Raw genomic sequence first — 22340 nt, 5'->3', positions numbered from 1 at the left:
AAATGCGCTAGCTAAACTTCTTTTCTGCTTACAAACGGACGGCAAAAACGTCCTAACAAACGTTCCTATCTCTTTTTGGCTGCCAAAATTCTCCTTGCATATGAATCTACCGATGAAAAATAATTTGATTCATCTAATCAGCATTCATAGACAAGAACATTTATAATTGAAGGGATTTTAGTATTCTGCACCAAAAGATAACTATCGTTTCCAGTCCTTAATCGAATTAACCCATTAGCGCCCACTGTACTCATTTAAGTACAGCTGCTATTTTGACATACCAGTGCCGTATACAATAAAATAGTTGCAATTCTTCGTAATGACAGGAAACTAAATACCCCTAAGACGACAACCTTAACATATTTCGTTGAATGATTCAGCTGGTTTGTTAGTTTTGATTTATTGTTTATGAAGTTAACACGTGCGTTTTTTATTTTCCCGACATGTTCTCGAAGTTCGTAAATTTACAGTATGTTTCTCTCATTTGCTTGTTTTTGTCATCAAATGGTTTACGTTTTACCTTCAGCATTAGAAGATACCCGTGCTTCTAATTCGCGGACTGAGGTGGATATTGGTATTATACTTCCAGACCCAGATATGCTAACTGATGAGGAAGACGCTGAGGATGATAACCTTATGAAAGCAGTTTGACACTACCTAAAGACCTAAGAGAAATTGAGGTTCATTTCTCTTCGTATGCAGACTTAGAAGATGTACCTTTAGCACTGCGGTTAAAAAGATTACGAGAACAAAAGTGTTTGCCAACTCAATGTTTATGAAATATATATACCTTCCGGAAATATTCTGCCTACCGTTAGGAAACATGAAGGACGACACTTTCCAAAAAAACTTATGAAACAATTAAGGTATGCTCAGTGTCCTCAAAGAGCCAGACGGAGTTGTGAAAAGTGCAATATAACTCTTTATATTGGGAGTGACTATTTTAAAAAACTTTTCATTTAAATTAATTTTTTCTGCTACATTATTTATTAAGGAACTGTAGTGCCCAGTGTACTCATTTGGGTACATATCTATATCTAAGTAATTTCATTTTTTTTTCAAATATAGTTACATTTGAAGTTTTGTTACAAATAATATTACTTACTAATAAATACCCAATGAAAAATATATTAATTCTTAAAATCAGATCTCGTGGGCGCTAATGGATTAAATGTTTTCGCCTCTTCCCTTTTTAACCTTCGATAAATTAATCTATTTTCGTTTTTTTGTTACCCGAACTTTTTATTTTAACACCGAAATTCTTTTATGCCCCAAAGTGTTGGCGATTCCGTATCCCATCCCGAGCTTTGATCGGATTACCAGTTTTCCAGTGTATAGGAAAGTAGCGTCCTTTATCCCGAAAGGGACGACAAAAAGTCAATTTGAACTGATATCTGTTTGTACAGGAAAGTAAAATTGACTGCAAAAAATAGGGCAGTTATTTTTAGTCATGTAAAACAGGATTTGATTGAACAGCTCCGGTATACAGTCGGTTTAACTTCATTGTGACGGAGATATGGTAACGAGAGAAAGATGGAAATAGGTGTTTGGACATGACGATGGAAATTAAGCCCAATATTTTGCTACATGAATTTTTATGATGGAAAAACATTATCTCGGGATTACGTCATTTCGATTTTATGGCTTATAGTGCAGTCGATGAGGGTATTTGCCTCCGAATTTCACAGTAAGTAAGGAATAGCCAATGACAAAGTCTACCCTATGATAAAATATGCTTTTATCTTAAGGTGGTCCCACCCCTTCTCGGAGGTAGAAATGTTGGTCAAAATAATCCAGGGAGTCATTACATTACCTAATTGTAAGTAAAAAAATGCTCTATATATATTTTTTGAAAACCCATTACTTTTTGAGTTATTTGTGATTGAAAATTTGCCATTTTCATTGAAAATGACACCTTTTCGTACGGTTTTTTGACGAAAAAAACTATGCATCTGGCGAAAAAATGTAAGAAATATTTTTGTAACTTATAAAAAAAAACAAAGAGATTTTTTTTGTGAATGCTCGAATCATTGCATTCAACTTGAAATAAAAGAAAAATTATTGATTTTGTGGGTATAATGATCACACCAAGAGGTGAAAAATGAAATTGTGTAAATTACTAACCACATCTTTGTTATTGCAATTCTGCCACTAGTTATATTTTGTACGTGTGCATCGAAAACATTAAAAAATATATAAAAAAATACAAAAAAAAATAAAAAAACAAAAAAAATAAAAAAAAAACAATAGTAAAAAAGAATAATAAGAAGTAAAAAAACAAACTAAATTATAAAAAGATAAGTAAAAATTGAATTATAAAGAAAATAATAGAAAAATTTGCACACTCATTAATTTTACCTTACTAATATTTTCAGCATTTTAATCGTGAGGACGAGGATGAGTTTTAAATTAAAAAAAAAATTATTATAGTTAAATAAAAAATTGTCGGGCTAATTGGTCCCTACCAAAGTCATCAAATCAATTAAAAAAAAGGGTATAATGATGAGAACACTTTTTGTAGTGCTTGAAATGAGCACTATTAAATAATGTCGGTTGCATTCAAACTAAGCGAGATATGATACATCACTCGGATCACTCATATATTTTATTTTAAGAGAAAATGAGCAGTATTATAATCGTGCATCTACCAGAATTTAAATACATCGTTTTTTTACTGTTATTTCTATGTAGAAAAATTTGCCACCGTTGGCTTATTTTTGAATATTTTTCCTTGAATAACCTATAGTCCAGGAAATGAAGCTTTTCACCTCACAATTTTTACAGAATGGATCGATTTGCTTGAAAATTTGAGAACAAGTAGTGGATAGTCCAAGGATTAAAATCTATATGATGCCGAAAGGCGCTTTTACCATGGGGGTGGTTGTCACCCCATCCCGGGGGTGGAAATTTTTTATTATATTTTGACCACAAAAGTTGATAAAAACATTCATTCTAAGCAAAAAATGTTCTATACATTTTTTTGATAAAATGAATAGTTTTCGATTTATTCGCTATCGAAAGTGTTATAGACCAGGGCTCATCTGTAAAAATATTAGCAAATTTGGACGTTGAGAGGTGACACAAATTTTTTTGCAAAAATTGCTTGAAAATAAATCAAATAATAATATTTGAGTTATCCTCCCTCTCAAAAAGGTCCGGAACATTGTTTAAATAATCAAAATGTCAAAAAATGAAGGAAAAATTCGATTTTTTTCTTGGTTTTTTTATTCTAACTTATAAAGTATTCATTTCCGAGAAAAGTTGTACTGACATAAAAGTTGCGTAATTAAATTTCCTACAATATAGAATTGGTTAACAATTTAAAAAATAGTCACCCTTGTTGCAAAATAGCAATAATTGCGAAAACAACATACAAAAACAAGTATTGGCATTTTACGTTTTTCAACCATTTATGCTACACTTGGGACCTTCATATTACACCCAGAAAAACTATATGATACAGTAAAATAACACTGTAAATTTCATTAAGATCGGTTCAATAGATTTTGCAAAATAAATTTTGAAATCCAGCTTTCGCAAAAAAAAATTCATTTTTTCAAAATGTTACAGGACTGAAAATAAAGCAGATAACAAGTTGACATTTTTTTGCGTATAGAAGTGTACTGTACCTTTCATTTGCAATTTTGCAAAATTAAAATTGATTAACTACCACGGCGTCAGGAATTTTTTTAAATAAACATTCATTATTGGTGCTACGCGCAGGACAGCGGATAGTTTGCTCTTATTGGGCATTCCAATGACCTTTGATAATGATTGATACATTTTAATTTTTATTACATTTCGGTATAAATAAATAAATTTGTTTATTGCAAAATAAAAACACATACTCTATCCTTTAAAATAACAAAATCAATGGGAAAGTCCCCGTAGCTGGCTGTATACCATATTTAAAAAAAAACCATACAGAAGTAAAAACTTCTTTTGTATATTGGTATAAAAAGTTTAATTAAAAAACATAAAAGTCCTCCAAAAGGATTTGCAAAACGTTTCCAATCTGAATCAGATCATCCTCAGTGCGTTCTGCTTCGTAAAAGAAACTAGCAACTTTTTGAAAAAGGTTACATCGATATTAATGGTTTACATAATACTTAAATGATATTTGTAGCGACTCCAAGTCGATGTTACAAGATGAAATGTGCTAGGAGTGCTCAAAGGGCAACATGGTTCCCTGCTCGTTAAGAACTTGTGGTTCTTGCCAGTTCAATGGACACAGACCAACCTGGGTTCAACACTTTTAATAGCAAAAACTTTATTGTTTATATATTTTAACTTAGAGAATAAAAGTTTATTATTTTTAAACATATGCAATTGTTTAAACAATATTTCACAAACAATAATAAAATTAGTTTGTTTTTGGTGGAATTAAAATATTAAAATACAACAAAATATAGAGTAAGAAAATAATATATTAGATAAAGATTAGAAGAAATTTTGGTGGAAATCAACTTGTGTGAATCGAACACCGCTGTCCTGCGCGTAGCACCAAAAATTAATGGTTATTTAAAAAAATTCCTGACGCCGTGGTAATTAATCGACTTTAATTTTGCAAATTGCAAATGAAAGCTACAGTACACTTCTATAAGCAAAAAAAAAATTTCAACTTACTATCTGCTTTATTTTCAGTCCTGTAACATTTTGAAAAAATGAATTTTTTTTTGCGAAAGCTGGATTGCAAAATTTATTTTGCAAAATCTATTGAACCGATCTTAATAAAATTTACAGTATTGTTTTACTGTATCATAAAGTTTTTTTTGGGTGAAATATGAAGGTCCTAAGTATAGTATAAATGGTTGAATAACGTAAAATGAGAATACTTGTTTTTGTATTTGTTTTTTCGCAATTATTGCTATTTTGCAACAAGGGTGACTATTTTTAAAAAATTTTACCAATTCTATATTGTAGCAAATTTAATTACGCAACTTTTATGTCAGTAAAACTTTTCTCGGAAATGAATACTTTTACAGTTATAATCAAAAAAACGAAAAAAAAAATCGAATTTTTCCTTAATTTTTTGACATTTTGATTATTTAAACAATGTTCCGGACCTTTTTAAGAGGGAGGATAACTCAAATATTATTATTTGATTTATTTTCAAGCAATTTCTGCAAAAAAATTTGAGTCACCTCTCAACGTCCATCTCAAAACAGATGCGCCCTGGACTATTAGTTTTATATCAAAAAAATAAGTGGTTTTCAATAATATACTAATTTACGGTTCACTCAATTTTTGACGTAGAAAAAATTTTCTCAAAACAATTTCTTGGGAATTAAATACCCTACAATTTCATCATTAAACATTTTTTCGTATCTCTGATGCTAATCTTTCTATTCTGAAGAAATCGGCATTTTTACCAAACTACAAAAATTCGTTATTCGCTTTTAACTCCAGTTTTTTTAAAACTAATCTTTCTAAGCCAGTCACACTTCTAGAATCTATTAATAATACATAAAAAAGAAGAATGAATAAGGCCAATGACTAAAAACATCGCCAACTTACATTATTATGCTTCCAATTAGATTTCTCCTTTTTTTTCAAAAAAATATATTGATTTTTTAACCGTAACTTTTCTATTTTTTATCTTAGAAAGTTTGGCAAAAAAGAATTTTGTAGGTTTTTATAAGGTCTATAAGCCTATTAATATTAATTCTTTTTAAAATCCTCAGTCGCAAAAAGAGGTGACTTTGAAAGGGTTGGTAAAGGTGGTTTTTGCATTTTATTACAAGTTTTAATTATCAATAGCTCACTCACTTTTTGCTGTAGTAAAAATTTTTGCAAACCAGTTTCTTGAGAATTAAATAAGCTACAATTTCATATTTAAACATTTTTTCGTATCTCTGATGCTAATCTTTCTATTCTGAAGAAAAGGCCATTTTTTTCCAAACTAAAAAAGTTCGTTATTCGCTTCTAACTCCATTTTTTTAAAAACTGATCATTCTAAGCCGGTCAAACTTCTAGAACCTATTAATAATATAAAAATAAAGAAGACCAAATAAGGTTAATGACTAATTTTAATTAGGGTGGTGATTAGGAGGTTGCTTCGGATCACTTTTTCGCTGAAAAAAGTAGGGACCAACATTCTTTTCAATATACGTCACTTAATTTTTGAGCTAAAGATTTTGTTTTTATTTCTGGAGATAGATATTTTAAAATGCTTTAAATTAGCTTGAACAAGTTATCCTCGAAAAATGCATAGTTTTCCTGTCTTTGACTTTGAAACTACAGTATCTAGCATTTGACAAAGAAGAGCTAACTTTAATAATGTATAGCTCAATTACTATTAGTCTTAAAAAAACTAAAAGAAACGGTTTTGTTTATTGTTTCAAAAGGTACATTTTTGTTAAGTAGAGTTGTTTTGATAAAACGAAAACTTTTTGAGTTATTAGCCGAAAACTTATTAATAACATTGATTTTTTCGATATAAAACTAACACTTTCGATAGCGAATAAATCGAAAACTATTAATTTTATCAAAAAAATGTATAGAACGTTTTTTGCTTAGAATGAATGTTTTTACTAACTTTTACGGTCAAAATATAATAAAAAATTTCCACCCCCGAGACGGCGTGACAACCACCCCCATGGCAAAAGCGCCTTTCAGCATCATATAGATTTTGATCCTTGGACTATCCACTACTTATTCTCAAATTTTCAAGCAAATCGATCCATTCTGTAAAAATTGCGAGGTTTTGTCCTATTTTAAGCTTCATTAGGCATTTTGATAGGCAACCCATGCTAGAAATATTTGTCTATGTATATTTAATAAAAAAAATGTTTCATCCGGCAAGCAGATTGGTACAGATCGACCTATATTCGGATCTTAGACTATAAAGGTCAAATTATTCGGCCAACCAACAATACTGTCTTAATAGTCTTAAAGTATAAAATACCTCTATTCAACTTCATCAAAAGCTATTTCAAAATCTAAAAAGTACTTTGATTTACGTTACAACTAGTATTATTCAATTTTGGCAATAAGGGGTAGTTTACACCCCTAAAAGTAATAAATCGGCATAAGGTAGACTTTAAATTAGAAGGAAAGTAGAGCTTCCAAAATCTCATCAAAATCGATGCATTAGGTTAGTAACCGGAGACAGTAGAGAGTTATTGCCAACGTCTTTTAAGTCGACCTGTAATAAAAGATCTTCTATTTTGACATATAAGCATGCGCAGTATTGAGTCTTTTATTTTTGTCCTTTAATAAAATACAGGCCAGGCCGCCTGTATTTAAGGAAAATTGGAGGACACCGTTCTTTTAATAAAAGTTCCTTTATTTTGACACAACGTGTCAAAAATGTGAAGAAAAGTCTAACTTCACTTGTATTTTGAATTCATTTTGTTGCTTCTTTGGATTGATAATTGTATTGTGGGATTGATATTTGATTAAACTTTCATCATTAAAGTTGTATGTTGGGTTTTATTTATTAAAAAGAACTCTAAGTAATATTCTCAGATATAGATTATTGATGTTTTGACCCAAAGGAATATATAAAAGAACATTTTATTGAAGCTTGAGTGATTACAAAAAGTTGTAAAAAGGAATATTATGTAAATAATTTTAATATCATTAACTCATTTAAACTCAATATATTTTACATTTTTGTATAGAAATAAATATTTATTATAGATATAAGAGGTAACTTCAATAAATTTTAATGAAGGTTAGGATTTGTTAAAATTCTAGATTCAAAATAGAGTTCAATTCAACATATATAATAACAGGTTCACAAAATAAAACAAAGGTTCAAGTATTTATTTTTGAAAATTTAATCTTTTATAGATTAGAATCTATAAAGTTTTTAATCAAAAGTATTAATACACTTTCATTTTCATGCCATCTTCTTTTGGTTCCTATCCGTTTCGAATGTTGGAAATCATATTAGCAATCATAACCTTGCTAGCTGCGATTCGAAACAGTTCCATTGATATTCTCCCTCTACTGGGCCTTCGCTTACGTTTGACTGTACCTTGCAATATGTACTGCAGCAGGGAGTAACGGTGCTAATTTTTCATATGTGTCCCAGATACTGCAGTTTTATGCGTTTAATGGTAAACACAATCTCCAATTCTTTTTTCATTCCTCCTAGAACCTCCTTGTTGGTGATCCATTTTCATGCCATCAGTGTTTGTTTATTTAAACACTGCCAAAAAAATTAATAAAAAACCACCATTTAATTCTTCTATTATATTTTTGTCTATCGGGAAGTATATCTGACAGATTAGATATTAGAGGTCTATTCATTTCCAGATAACTAATTATTGGGAAGTTTATATAATAGTATCCTTAGTATCTGTCTTTTCAGCTGCGGATAACTAGTTAACGGGAAGTTTTTCTCTGTCAGATATCTATTAGTATCTAATCTGTCAGAAAAACTTCCTGATACTAGTTATCCGGAGGTGAAAAGACGTAAAACAAACGGTTAACAAAGCTAAAGCCCTTAGGAGTCAACTGTCATCGCTAATAGGTCGAAAGAGTAAACTGAGATTTAAGACAAAGATTAGGATGGCAAATTGTATAATTTTGCCAACACTAACATACGCCTCAGCCGCATGGGGGCACACGTGTAAAACCAATAAGAAAAAAATACAAACCATCCAAAACCACATGATCAGGGAAGCTCTGAATATACCTACATATGTCCCATTAAGATATGTATTTGGACATACGCAACAAAAGAAAGTCCTGAGAATGATAGACGAAAGAGCACATGAAATATTTAACAATATCAGAAACCATCCTAGCAGACTATTAAGAGAATTGACTAACTACGACGAAAACCAAAGAACGGTACATAGACGGCCTAGACAGCAGTTAGCTGGATATAGAGGAAACCCTTAAGAATGAAAAATTGAGATAACCACAGAATATCGAAACACAAATGTCGCCCTTCAGGCACTAAGTACCCTTCAGGTAGGTCAAATGGACCATAGCCGCGGAATGTGAGCATCAAGGTCACGTACCGACAGACGTGGGCTTGATGGCCACACCTTTCGGGCGCTCAGCCGTCGAGGAGAACAAAATTTATTTTGCCAATTCGCCGGCTGAGTGACCGAGCACACACGGTCTGGACAGCAAGACACCGATTTAGATTGGTGCCTTGATGTCCGGAACACATTTTTTTAGGACTCAAGTCCAAAGTAAAGTAAAAAATTAACTTAGTCATTAATAGGGAGAAAAGCTCTTCTAGCTACCCCTAAAACCAGGTGGCTTAACCACATGAAGTAATACAAAGGGTGTCCCATTACCCAGGGCATCCAAAGTAACATTAAGATCAACGCCTCCCCATTCGGTATGTCCTTCGATGGGGAGGGGTGGAGGTATAGCTTGGGGGTCAGATAGGTACCACTCCATTACGGGGTGTGACCGGTTTGATCTTCGGATATGTGGGTTCCACATTTCCATTGGAACACACATGTTCCCCGGGGCTGGGGTTGATACGAGCATGTGTGTGTGTGTGTGAGGTGAAAAGAGAGGGCCATAATAGATCGTAATGAACATATTTTAAACGATAAAAGATCAAACACCAATAGCATGTATTGTTATATTTCTATTTGATATGAAAATTAAAATTTGATAATTATAAACAGGATTCAATTTAATATAAAATATTTTCAATTTTCTCAACCACGGGCATATAAATTTAGAACAACCTGTATACAACAAATTGTTATATTTAATTTTAAGAAGTGATTAGAATAAGCTTACGAAACTCGGGACAATGCGCCGAGAATAAACAAAGTGAATGGCGCGTACCATCATCGTTGTTCGCGGAAGGTTCGATCATTAGCCTATGCTAAATAAGACTCAGTTGAAATCGATAATAGGTCATTATCGTTGTTCGCGGAAGGTTCGATCATTAGCCTATGCTAAATAAGACTCAGTTGAAGTAGATAATAGGTCATTAAATTTTGTAAATAGTAGAAAGTAATTTTAGAATGGGAATTAACTATTTTCTTTGAAATCCATTAAGCATATTTAGAAAGATTAAAAATTGGTTTTGAGGAAGACTGCGAATGAGAGTTGGTGGTGGAAGGTTGATTTGTGAATCTGGAAGGGATATTTAGAAAGTAGGGGAATGAATGAAAAGAGAGATCAGAATGTTTTGAGCTGTCGAGAAGTGAAGTCCAGTAGTAGACGGTAGTGTACGGAGAGTGAGAAAGCCGGTGTAGTTCCGTGAGTGTGGAGTATCTATCGTGGAACGAGAGGTAGGCCAGGTTGAGAGTAAAGAACCTCCTTGAGCCAAGAGTTCCCGGTAGCTGATTGCAGTTTCGAAAAAGGTAGAACACAGCATCACGACAGAAGCAGGAACGAGAGCTATACGAGCTAGTTTCAAAGGAGAACATTACTGGAAGCCAGGACGAGGTTTTGATCGCAGCCAAGGAGAGCAGGAAACGGGTTTTGTGTGAAGACATTCTCAGTTCACCAGAAAAAGGTCAGTCTCATTTGTTTGGACATGAATGTATGGGTTTTTCGTATTAAATACCACATTTAAAATTGAAGAACATAATCAATAATATCAGAAAAGCTTCATCAAACTTAGATAGAAATGTTGCTAATAAATCATAATAGTTAAATGTTAATAAAAACTTTCAATTGGAAACCAAAAGGAAATAAGATTCCCATGTGTAAATGTTATGTTTAAGAATAATAAGATATAGCAAATATTAAGCAGTGATTGCATTTAAATAAAATAAACAATATTTTGATTATAATTGTAACCCATATGTGTGTATTATTTTACTCTTTTCTTTCCTATCCCGATTAGGAACCATTGAGAAATACTTAGAAGCCACGTAAGTAAGTAATTAATTTTATAATTCGCCCTGAGATTGAAAACATATTGATATGTGATCTGGTTAATTAATTAAATTATTATTAATGCATTGATTAAATTAAATGACAAATAAGAATATTATCTCATATCAATAATCAAGATCACAACAGTATATATTTATAAATTTATTATTTAAAACCTGCTAATGACCATAAAATACTTAAAATCAGTCACCAATATAATATTTATATTTATTTATAAATTTATTAACAAACTGCAGTCCAATAAAAATAAAATTAGCTTAAGCTAGCTTTAAATGTCAAAAAATATTTTTAAACAAACACACACACCATTTAGTTGCATTAGATTAGCTCCTGGTTGAAAATGTACTGCCACAGCTTCTATATCAATATCAACAGCAACATTTGCCAGTATTTCAACGTTTTCTCTATTATCTAAGTAGATAATACTGTACTGCAACATTATGTAAAACTGAACAAGCTGATATTATTCTTTGAACAAAAGGTAACTTGCATCTCATTACATATGTTAAAATGGGAAATCTTTACAAAATACCAAATGTTCTTTCAATAACAATTCTTGAAGGGGTTTGTGATTGATTATAAAACACAACTTCTGTCTGAATATTCTGCGATGGTGTCATTAGGTAGTTGTAGTTGAGGACTGGATATCCACTATTCCCTAATAATATATTCTGCAGAAATTCCCCATTTTATATACCCATAATCCAAAAGTATTTAAAAACTCCTAAAGTAGTATTTCCAATTGCACTTCCATATTATTGAACGATGAGTATTATGGGATATATGTTGTTGTCTAAGCATCTTTAAATGACAAAATAATTAAATTTAACGTTTTCCTCTTTTCAATTATCTTATTTTAACTTTTATCAAGAAATTGAATTTTATTTTTATAGGTTATTTTTATATTTACAAAAATATTTCATGTCAATTGTCAAAATAAAAGATTCCTTAACTGCGTTTGCAATACCACTCTTTTAGACCCGTCCTGTATTTGTCCTTTATTAAAGTATCCTGTAATTGCCTGTAATAAAGGATCCTTTATTTGCCGGTGGCAATAACTCTCTAGTATTCTATTTTTGCTTTCATTGACTGGAGTATTAGCACCGAAAGCAAAAACACTAAAGCAAAAATAAAGATATAAGTTAACAATCAAATTTAATAACGTCAATAGGAAATCTCTTTGACGCAATTGCCTAATTTAATAACATTCTAGATAAGGTTTAGTGTTATGTTTATTGTTATTAAAGCGGTTTACCGACTTATTAGCCGAAGCAATAAAGCACTAAAATCGGCCTTACCTCCGAAAAAAAAAAGGACAAGGCGGATCTTAATACTTCTTTTTGCATTCGATTCGTGAATGCGCCAGGAAACTTTGTGAACCGGAGCCATGATATAATACTGAAAAACTGCATACAAAAAATGCATTCTTAAAGTGCATTTCAAACAGACAATAAAAAAATTCAGAACTCGTCAATTATCGGCGGAAATGACTTCAATTTTGTTACTCGGGGGTTTCTGAGGTCGCTGAAAACGAATATGACGTCAAAAATGATCTCCGGAGTACCTGTTGCCAAAAGTTCCTACTGTTTACCTCGTCATTAAAATTTATTAAAAAATTAGTCAAAAATCATTACTCGGGGGTTTTTGGGGCCGCTAACGACGAATAAGACATCGGAAGTGATTTTCGGAGTACTTGGTGCCCAGGGTTACTGTTTAGCTCTCTTGTGGAGTTTTCGGCAAAACATTTATTAAAAAATTAGTCAAAAATAATTACTTGGGGATTTTTGGGGTCGCTAACGACGAATATGACATCGGAAGAGATCTCCGGAATACCTGGTTCACAGGGTACCTACTTCTTATGGAGTTTTAGGCAAATTCAATAAAAAATTAGCTAAAAATCATTACTCGGAGGGTTTTTGGGTCGCTGACGACGAATATGACACCGGAAGTGATCTACGGAGTACCTGGTACCCAGGGTACCTACTGTTTACCTCATTTCTAGAGTTTTCGGCAAATTCATTAAAAAATTAGTCAAACATAATTAGTTACGAGATAAACAGTAATAAACACTTCCGATGTCATATTCGTCGTCAGACACCCCAAAAACCCCTAAATAATGAATTTTGACTAATTTTTTAATGAATTTGCCAAAAAATCCAGAAAACGAGGTAAACAGTAGGTACCCTGGGTACCAAGTACTCCGTAGAGCACTTCCGATGTCACATTCGTCGTCAGCGACCCAAAAAACCCCGAGTAATGATTTTTGGCTAATTTTTTAATGAATTTGCCGAAAACTCCATAAGAAGTAGGTACCCTGGGCACCAGGTATTCCAGAGATCGCTTCCGATGTCATATTCGTCGTTAGCGACCCCAAAAACCCCCCAAGTAATTATTTTTGACTAATTTTTTAATAATTTTTTTGCCGAAAACTCCCCAAGACGAGGTAAACAGTAGATACCCTGTGCACCAGGTACTCCGGAAATTACTTCCGATGTCATATTCGTCGATAGCGGCCCCAAAACCCCCGAGTAATGATTTTTGACTAATTTTTAATGAATTTGCCGAAAACTCCACAAGACGAGGTAAACAGTAGGTACCCTGGGCACCAGGTACTCCGGAGATCACTTTTGACGTCATATTCGTTTTCAGCGACCCCAAAAACCTCCCGAGTAACAAAATTGAACTCATTTCCGCCGATAATTGACGAGTTCTGAATTTTTTTATTGCCTGTTTGAGATGCACTTTAAGAATGCAATAATTTTTTGTATGCAGTTTTTCAATATTATATCATGGCTCCGGTTCACAAAGTTTCCTGGCGCATTCACGAATCGAATGCAAAAAGAATTAAAAATGTATACCATTTTTATTCAGTTGCAATGCGAGGTCAAAAATGTCTTAATCTTTACTTGGATTAGAGAGCGCAACCAGCACTCTTATCGACGATTTCACCTCTTGTTTTCGACATATCGAGGCTGAAAACCATAGGGTTCCAAGCCACATTCACAAAAATTTTCAGGAAACGAATTTTAAAGTTTGCTGTCAAATAAAACGGTTATGAGAAAATTATACTTTGCTAGATATGTCATATATTATTGTTTAAGGACTTGGTAATACAGTGATTCTTTAATCAATGCTGTCATTGTGGTATACAATGCAAATTTCATGGTTTTTTTCAATGTTACTCTTGTACTTGGAACCTTAGGGCACTGTAACCGCTGTACTTGGAACTTTGTGTCCCTAAATAAATTTGAAGTTTTAAAAATGTCATATTATGACATATTATATCAACATTGTAGACTTTATTGACTTTGTAGCACTGAAAACAATAATAGTGTATACCATGATGTTGGAAGAGTTTTTAAAAACGAAGGAAGAAGAAAATTAAGGAAGCATAGAAATTTACTAAAATTAATTATTTTAATTAATTAATTTACTTAATTAATTAATTTATAAATTATATGTAATTAATTAATTAATTTATTTATTTATAATTAATTAATTAAATTAATTATTTTCATAATTTCTCATTGCTATTTCTTAGTAGATATTCAGAAGCGGAGCTACAATAATGCGCCCAAAATTCATTTTCGGTCATAGAGGACATTGCAAAACAAGAAAATGGTAATTTTAACTGATAAAACTGACATTTAACTTTCACCAAAACTCTAACTGTAGTACATGGAACCATATGGTTCGAACTTTAAAGCATTTCGTGCGCTTGGAACTAGATTTCACTGTTGACTGTGGCGCTATATGTTAACGAATGGCAGAACTTTCAATACCATGCGATGCAGAACTCAAAGAACAATAGATTTCTGTTAAAAAACAAGTTTTGTACAAACTGTCGCTTGGAACCCTATGGTTCTCAGCCCTCGATATATTAGTCCCACACTGGAAAAATTTACTGGATTAGAGAAAAGCAACCTATGCATTCTCTGAAGAGCCTCTAACAAGAGGTGAAATCGTCGATAAGAGTGCTGGTTGCGCTCTCTAATCTAAGTAAAGATTAAGACATTTTTAGCCTCGCATTGCAACTGAATAAAAATGGTATACATTTTTATTTTATAGTAGTATTACTCCGTGGAGTAACTAGGTGCATTTTCCGTTGGAACTTTACCAAGCTGCAGACGGGGGATGTGAATTACATAGTGTAGAATTCCTTCCCTTTTGTCTTCACTGCAGCATCCATTTGGCTTGCAAATTGTAGAAGCCTTGGAGGTGTCACCAGGGAAATGTATGTACCAATAAGTTTTCAATTTAAAAATCTTTTAGTAATATTTTTAATATTTTTCAATATTATTAATGTTGCTATTAGGATTGAAAAACTTTAACTTTATCTTGCAAAAATAATTATTAAGATCCGTCTTGTCCTTTTTTTTGGAGGTTCAGTGCTTTATTGCTTCGACTATATAGGCCATATGCCTGGACAAATGTACACTTTTCTCCATACCTTCCTATCGTACTGGAGTTCTTCATTATAATGCATTTTTTAAAGGGATTTTAGCTATATTATTTGGACTAAGGGCTTGATCAAACGTTTTCTTTGTTTTAGTCTACGGATGCAAAAGTTGGACAATGGACTCGAAATCAGAAAAAATAATAGAGGCCTTCGAAACTTATGTTTACAGGATTATTGTAAATTTGATGGGTACAAAAGATTACCAACGACCATCAAAGATTCTCCAGGTTATGTGGAGATGTTGGTATGTTGTAAATACCTGGGGCTTAATTATTCTTCAGTGCTTTAATGGTATCCATTATTTTTTGTCTTGTGGGTGGATTTTGTCATTTATAGTATTTGGTCGTTGTCGTACTCCTCTTCTTTCTTCTGCATATTCCGTCTGACTTCTTTAAATTTTTCGCGTCTTTTTATCGTTCTTTTAAGTAATAAATTAAGTTCTTCTTATCGTTCTTATAAAGGTAATAAGTAATAAATAAGGTAAAACAAACCACCGAAATAAAAAAAGCAAGATGGTAAAAATTTGTATACCTACCATTCATAAATAATTTTTTGGTATAAAATCACCTTTAATCTTTGATATTACCCCTCTGTGGCTCAGTGGTAAGAGCGTCTACCTTTGAATCGAAAGGTCCGAATGGTCGTGAGTTCGAATCTCACCAGGGTCAGAAATTTTTCGTTTATTATAAATTAATAAATGAACATAGTTTCTGTCCTTGTGGGATCGGTACTCACCGGAGGGACCGCAGACGTTCGGATACAATTAGCGTCTCTTTGCAAAGACAATGACGTCGATTTTGCAAAGTAACAAGACACTTACTCAACACACACACACACACACTACACATTACTCCTCTGAGTTAGTGATAAGTTATAGTCTAAAAAATCATTATGAAATTGATTGGCCAATTGGTTGTGAAAACCAGTGCCAATGAAACACAAAACACACACACAATCTTTGATATTTATTTACCGATCCCGTCCACTGAGTAAGTAAAGAAATCTGTATTATATTCCGCAAAAAACTATACAATCATCTCCCAACTTAAATCTGCAACATCTTTCCCAAAGCTCCGTAAAATGACAAAAGCCTATCTATCTAAAAGACCATATTATTCAGTAGAAGAATTTCTTAACGAATAACTAAAGAAATTGGGATTCATATGCAGCAGCTTAAACTTACTATGTAAGTAGTTCCCAATGTTGTATTTATTGTATGTTCAATTTGTAATTTATATAAATTTTGCAAATTGTTTTTGTTTTTGCTTTACTTTAATTATCTTGTATTCTGTATATTGACGATTTATCTAATTTTAGTAAACTGTATTTGTTATTGTTATTTTTTGACTGTATGTAACCTTAAATTTTCAGTAACAATAAAGCATCTTTCTATTCTATAACGAACAATAAAAGTTTGACCTTAAAATTACTTGCAACTAACACATCGTATTTCTCTACGTATTCAATTCAATCATTATTGAATGGACGCGATACTTTTTTGAGAAAAACTTGATTTTCACAGTAATAGACGTATTGACATTTCTAGATCTGATTTATTTGGATAGCACAAAATATATCATCGGTACACGTCGAAAACAGGAAATGAATATTTGTGTAGATTGGCAGCCAAGTTAATTGAGGTTTCTGAAGATGGGGAAAGGTTAAAAATCCAAAATGATTTCTATCGACGGACTGGGAAATGTTAAGTATTAAGTAGGTAATGGAACAATAGTTTTTCGACTTTCCCATTTAGTTTCGAGTGTCTTTTGGTATTGCGTTTGTGTGGATATGATTTTTATGATTATATTTATATTTTTCTAAATATTCTCTAGCACGATAATTTGGCTATCACGACATCAGAGTAATTTCAAACCTCTACTGGAACCAGAAAATCAAAACAAGAATTGAGGATCAAATGTTGGAAGAAAGAAAAATTCTTCGGGGTGTAAGACAGGGATGTGTTGTGTCGCCACTACTGTTTAATATACATATATGTAGCGAAGCCGTCTTCCAAGAAGCTTTAGGAGAGTGTAAGGATGGGATAATCAATGGTCAGGATATACTTAATAATAAACATAAAGAAAACAAAATTCATGTTCATTATGAAACAATAAAAAAAAACGAGATACTCCATATTAATAATATCCAGATAGAAAGAGTAGTCAAATACAAATATCTAGGAAGATTGGTTAGTCAAAACACAGTTTTGACGCTTACAATGTTGCCAAATTTATAAGACTTCTCAGTGCCAAATAGTTTTGACAAATAGTAAACATAGAATTCTGTAATTGTGGCATTAATTCATAAAACTAACAATAGCTTGACGTTTATTGGAAATTTTTGTAAAATAAATGGTCAGATTAATAACTAAATCTGTCACTTCTTTTATTTGTTTTAAAAGTTCTACAATAAAGATGGTTTCTAATGAAAAAGAGCGAATTACTGTTTTAATGATGAGGGGCTACGGCGATAGAAAAAGATATTATAATGAAATAGTCAACTTGTTCAACGATTCTGTACGAAACCATTCTTCTATCTTCTAGCCGTTTTGTTGATTTTTTTCAAAATGAAATTTTTTCGTTTTGGTAAAATTACATAGTTCTAATAGTTTAGGAGATACAATCATTTAAACAATTAAATTGTTAATAACAAATTATCTGTCTGGCTTTTAACCTGGTACTGTCGAAAAATCGAGCGACGCATCTTCTTCTTCAACCTCAATGGAGGTTGGCTACTGTTCAATTTTCACATGCAAAAAATATTCTTATATTTTTTACTGCATTAAATCTGCAATTACAACCCGTAACTTTAAATAATTACCAGGCCAACTCTGTTCAATAGTTCATTTCACCATTTCATCCCCTCCTAATTTTACCCTTACCCCTACAGACAATTATACTTGGATTCGCGACAGAAGAAATTTTTTCTCTTTCTCATCAGCAGGTCGAACGGTCAACACGTACCATTCGCCACGAGGGTGCAACCTTTTTTTCTCTACGACCTTTCGAAGGGTCAACTTGGGTACCGCTCATCTCTTAACGCTACAGCCTTTATTTTGGGCTGAAATGAACAATCAAAAGTCGTGCACGAACAGTTAATTCGGGAGTGACGCCATACACGATTTCGCAGCAGTAAAAATGCGAGGCACGTGGAACGAGAACAGTCAACTCGTGTGTGTGACCGGCTCTAGTGTTCAACAAGACTTCACAACCTGGTAAAACTCTTTATCTACATATCAATATTGTCTGTATAAAACCTTTATACTCCCTCTTGAACCAGTAAACTAGCAATCCTAACTACAGTCCACATTATACCCTATGAGATTATATTTATAATCTCACATATGTACTAGCTTTTCGTACAGCTACTACAATTGCAAACTCTTCTCTGTCTTCAGTTGTTCCCATCAGCTGTTCAAAATTTAGCCCTGTAAATTGTCGGATGTTTCTGAGCCACGACAGTCTTTTCCTTCCTAATCCTTTTTACCCCAAAATTTAATTCCACTATAAGTTGAGCATATTGGTACTTATTATTTCGCAGTATGTGGCCTAGGAATGAGGCTTTTCTAACTTTCACTGTGTTGAAAAGTTCTCTTGCTTTGCCTATTCTATGCAGCACTTCTTCGTTTGAGGTATGCGATGTCCATGAAATTTTGAGGATTCTCCAGTAGATCCACATTTGAAATGCCTCCAACTTATTTACGGTTGATTTTTTAAGGGTCCATGTCTCAACTGCATAGAGAAGAGTCGACCAGACGTAGCATTTGGATAAACTTAGCACTTACGTTGATTTTAAATAATTAGCCGGCCAAAAGTCAAATTTCAAAAGTGACGTAAAAAATTCAAAAAACATCCTAGAGACACATATGGTTTGTCTTAACAAAAACTTACTATCCCCGCTCCAGAACTATTCACCGCGCACGTGTGCACGTGCGAATGCGCGCGCATGTAGCTGTTAGTGAATTTTTGTTCTCTTAGCTTAGTAGTCAACTTTTTAAAAATTGTGACATTGTGTAATATTCACCTTATTTTTCAAAGTGATTGTGATGGAATCGAATAATTCAGATAAGAATGAATATTTCTTGAAATATTTATAGAAAGTTTACTGTTATTCTATATTATTTTTAGAAAGTCAAAAACAAGCCATTTAGTTTTGGCTAATTAATGGCGTACAATTTAGCTGCGGATGCCCGAAATACAGGGGGTTTTTAATTTTGCTATATAGGATGACGTCACAAAAATAAAAGTACCTATGTACTTACTTATTTGTTTTAATTATAATAAGTTACGATTTTTTTGGTTTAGCTGTATCTGGTGACTGCTCTGGCGTAAACATAGTGCTCCGTAAATATCTTTGCGACCAAATGGAGCTGCAAGATTTTCCTAATCTAGAGGACAAATTAAAATATTTGGAAATTCACTTATTGAACTGTTATATCTGATAATTTAATCATTTTAAAACAAAGATTTCGAGATTTTAAAACGGCGATGATGGAGAAATGGTTAAAGACCACGAAAATATGCTGTATTTCTACAAGCAAATAAATATTGGTTAGATGGAACATTGAAAACTGATAGAAAACAAATAAATGGAACCAAGTCGGCTTTCTAAATTATTTGAGCACTCCCGTGAAAGGACAAAAAGAAGAAAAACAGAAGAAATACGATCTTTGCTTGATGGTGAAGTTATCGTTCATGCAGCACATCCATTACAGGCTCGTGGAAAAAGGAATGCTTCAAAAATACCAAAAGAGATCTCAGAGATCCCAGATAGTGCAAGGAAATACAGAGATGCGTACAGGAAATTAAACTTCTTTTAACTTCTGACCCACTATTAACAATTTAAAGCAGCAAAAAACGTGTACAGAAAAGGATTAAACCAGGCTCATTTTGTTCTGAAACATTTCGAATGCTGTTACCTACCGGGTAACCCCAAATACTGAGTCCGATATGTCAGATACCGACTGAGGTATAAAGTAAAAACCTGCATATTTTGTATTAATTTTAAATTTTGATTTTTTCTATGAAAAATACAAGTCAATTTTTAAAAAACAATATTTTTCTTTTATTTGTACCAGTTTTAGTAGAAATATGCTGTAAAATAATTTTGGCCGCATAAATCCATTAAATCGACGTATGTGCGTAGTTAAATTTCGAGTTTTATTCGAGAACCACAAAGCAGTTTTTTGATTTTTTCGAAAGATTTTCTGACCTGTCCTATTCTTGATCTTATTTCTAGATCAGGATTTAGACTGCTATCGAGCCAACATAAAGCGACGCACCACAAAAACAAAAAAAAAAGGCCAAGGTACCGAGCGGACATAAAAGTGCATACTCAAACCGTCCTGGCTCATAGACTATTACGCATATAAAAAATAAATTCAAAAGGCGACGCATCTAACAAAAACATCCTATCACATTATAAAAGCTGTAAAACTTTGAAATATACGATATATTATAATAATTAAACTTGGTTATAATACAGTACAGTAATTATTAGAGTTATGCAAATAGTTATAAACAATTATTATTATCTGTTACCCTTAAAAGAACACGACCATAAAGCAAAAAATGTGACTTAATTAGTGCTAAAAAAATTGGCGGCAATGACCTTGAACATTTGTTGTAAATAATAAATAAATGATACCTATATTATATACATTAAAAGGGACGGGACATATAAATTATTTCGCTTAAATATATCGGCATGCATGCAAGATATTTATCCATTGACTTACTGTTTTTTCAAACATGTCATGGGACAAAAATTATTTGCTTTCCCGTTGTGGGTGATTTTTCTTAGTCCATCCAACCATACCTTTAAAATTAAGGCTTATAAAAAGGACGTTTTTATATCGTCTTTGAAAAAGCGTTACTTTTACTTTTTTATACTGGTAAATTTGAATTTAACTTGTATTTAAGAAAAAGTGGTATGAAGAACACTTATTTTACATATCAATAACTTTTTTAATGGTTTTTTGTCACTAGTAAACAAATCAATAGATTACGTACATTAATGTGTGTATTCTTCTTTCATGAATGAAATCAAGGTTGTCTAGGTTATCTATACAGTGACGAAAGCGCTAATAACCGGCAAAATAACGCAAAAGATGGAAAACATAATACACTGTGAAGTAAAAAGAGATGAAACTAGTAGGGGTGGACATTATCGATATAAACGTATAAATTAACATTACATTACATAGTACAGTCGGAAAAATGAAAGAATACCCATGAACGAACATATAAAACACGCTGCATTTTCCTGTCACCGTGTCACAAAGAAAATTGTCCAGTGCAAGTACATGTAACAATAATTATTACATGTACTTGCGCTGGCCAATTTTTTATGTGACACGGTGACAGGAAAATACAGCGTGTTTTATATGTTCGTTCATGGGTATTCTTTCATTTTTCCGACTGTACCTTTAGACGTATCGGAGGAGTATGACAACTGTCACTGTGACAGGAGAATTTTATAAAATACTCCTGTCACAGACGTCCAAAGGTGGAAAACTATGTAATGTATTGTTAACTTACGTTTATATCGATAATTTCCACCTCTACTAGTTTCATCTCTTTATTCCTCAATGTATTATGTTTTTCATCTTTTGCGTTATTTTGCCGGTTATTAGGTCGCTCATCACTGTATACTACAATTTAAAATACATCGATATATTTTTTCTTTTATTTTTAGAGGTCGCTCAACAATTTTTCTCTCCAAAAAATCGCGGTATTTCTCGTTTTCTTAACTAAAAGAACTAAAAAATTCATAGTCCGTGTATTTGATTTCTCAAGTTTGTTTCTCTTTGAATATTCATCCATAAATGTTTAAAAGAGTCTAGGAACACCTATATTTCTTCGAGAGCCACTTTATATAGATTTGTTACAGTTTAAAAGGGTTTTTTTATTTCTCTAGTGAGTACAAGGGGTTAAAAAAATTTGTCTCGTGGTAAAATTACTTTTATACAGGGTGAGTCATGAGGAACTGTACATACTCCTACCTCGTATAGAGGCCCCTATGGGGAATAACAAATGACCATTAA

At 32.5% G+C, this 22340-nt stretch overlaps 1 protein-coding gene across 3 annotated transcripts in view; it reads right to left on the bottom strand.

Moving 5' to 3' along the window:
- LOC114349507 (1-phosphatidylinositol 4,5-bisphosphate phosphodiesterase) overlaps positions 1–22340 on the bottom strand; it is a 238381-nt gene that overhangs the window by 144597 nt on the left and 71444 nt on the right. For 2 of the 3 annotated variants that reach the window (XM_050647820.1, XM_050647821.1), the window contains exon 4: positions 21033–21112. The exons of the other annotated variant lie outside the window; for it this stretch is intronic. In XM_050647820.1, the coding sequence (XP_050503777.1) occupies positions 21033–21112 (80 nt within the window). The remainder of the gene's footprint in view (positions 1–21032; positions 21113–22340) is intronic. 3 annotated transcript variants of the gene reach the window in all.

Source organism: Diabrotica virgifera, chromosome 3, assembly GCF_917563875.1.
Source record: "Diabrotica virgifera virgifera chromosome 3, PGI_DIABVI_V3a".
Classification (NCBI taxonomy): domain Eukaryota; kingdom Metazoa; phylum Arthropoda; class Insecta; order Coleoptera; family Chrysomelidae; genus Diabrotica; species Diabrotica virgifera.
The sequence above is the reverse complement of the archived record's forward strand: the minus strand, read 5'-3'. Positions and strand labels throughout refer to the sequence as shown.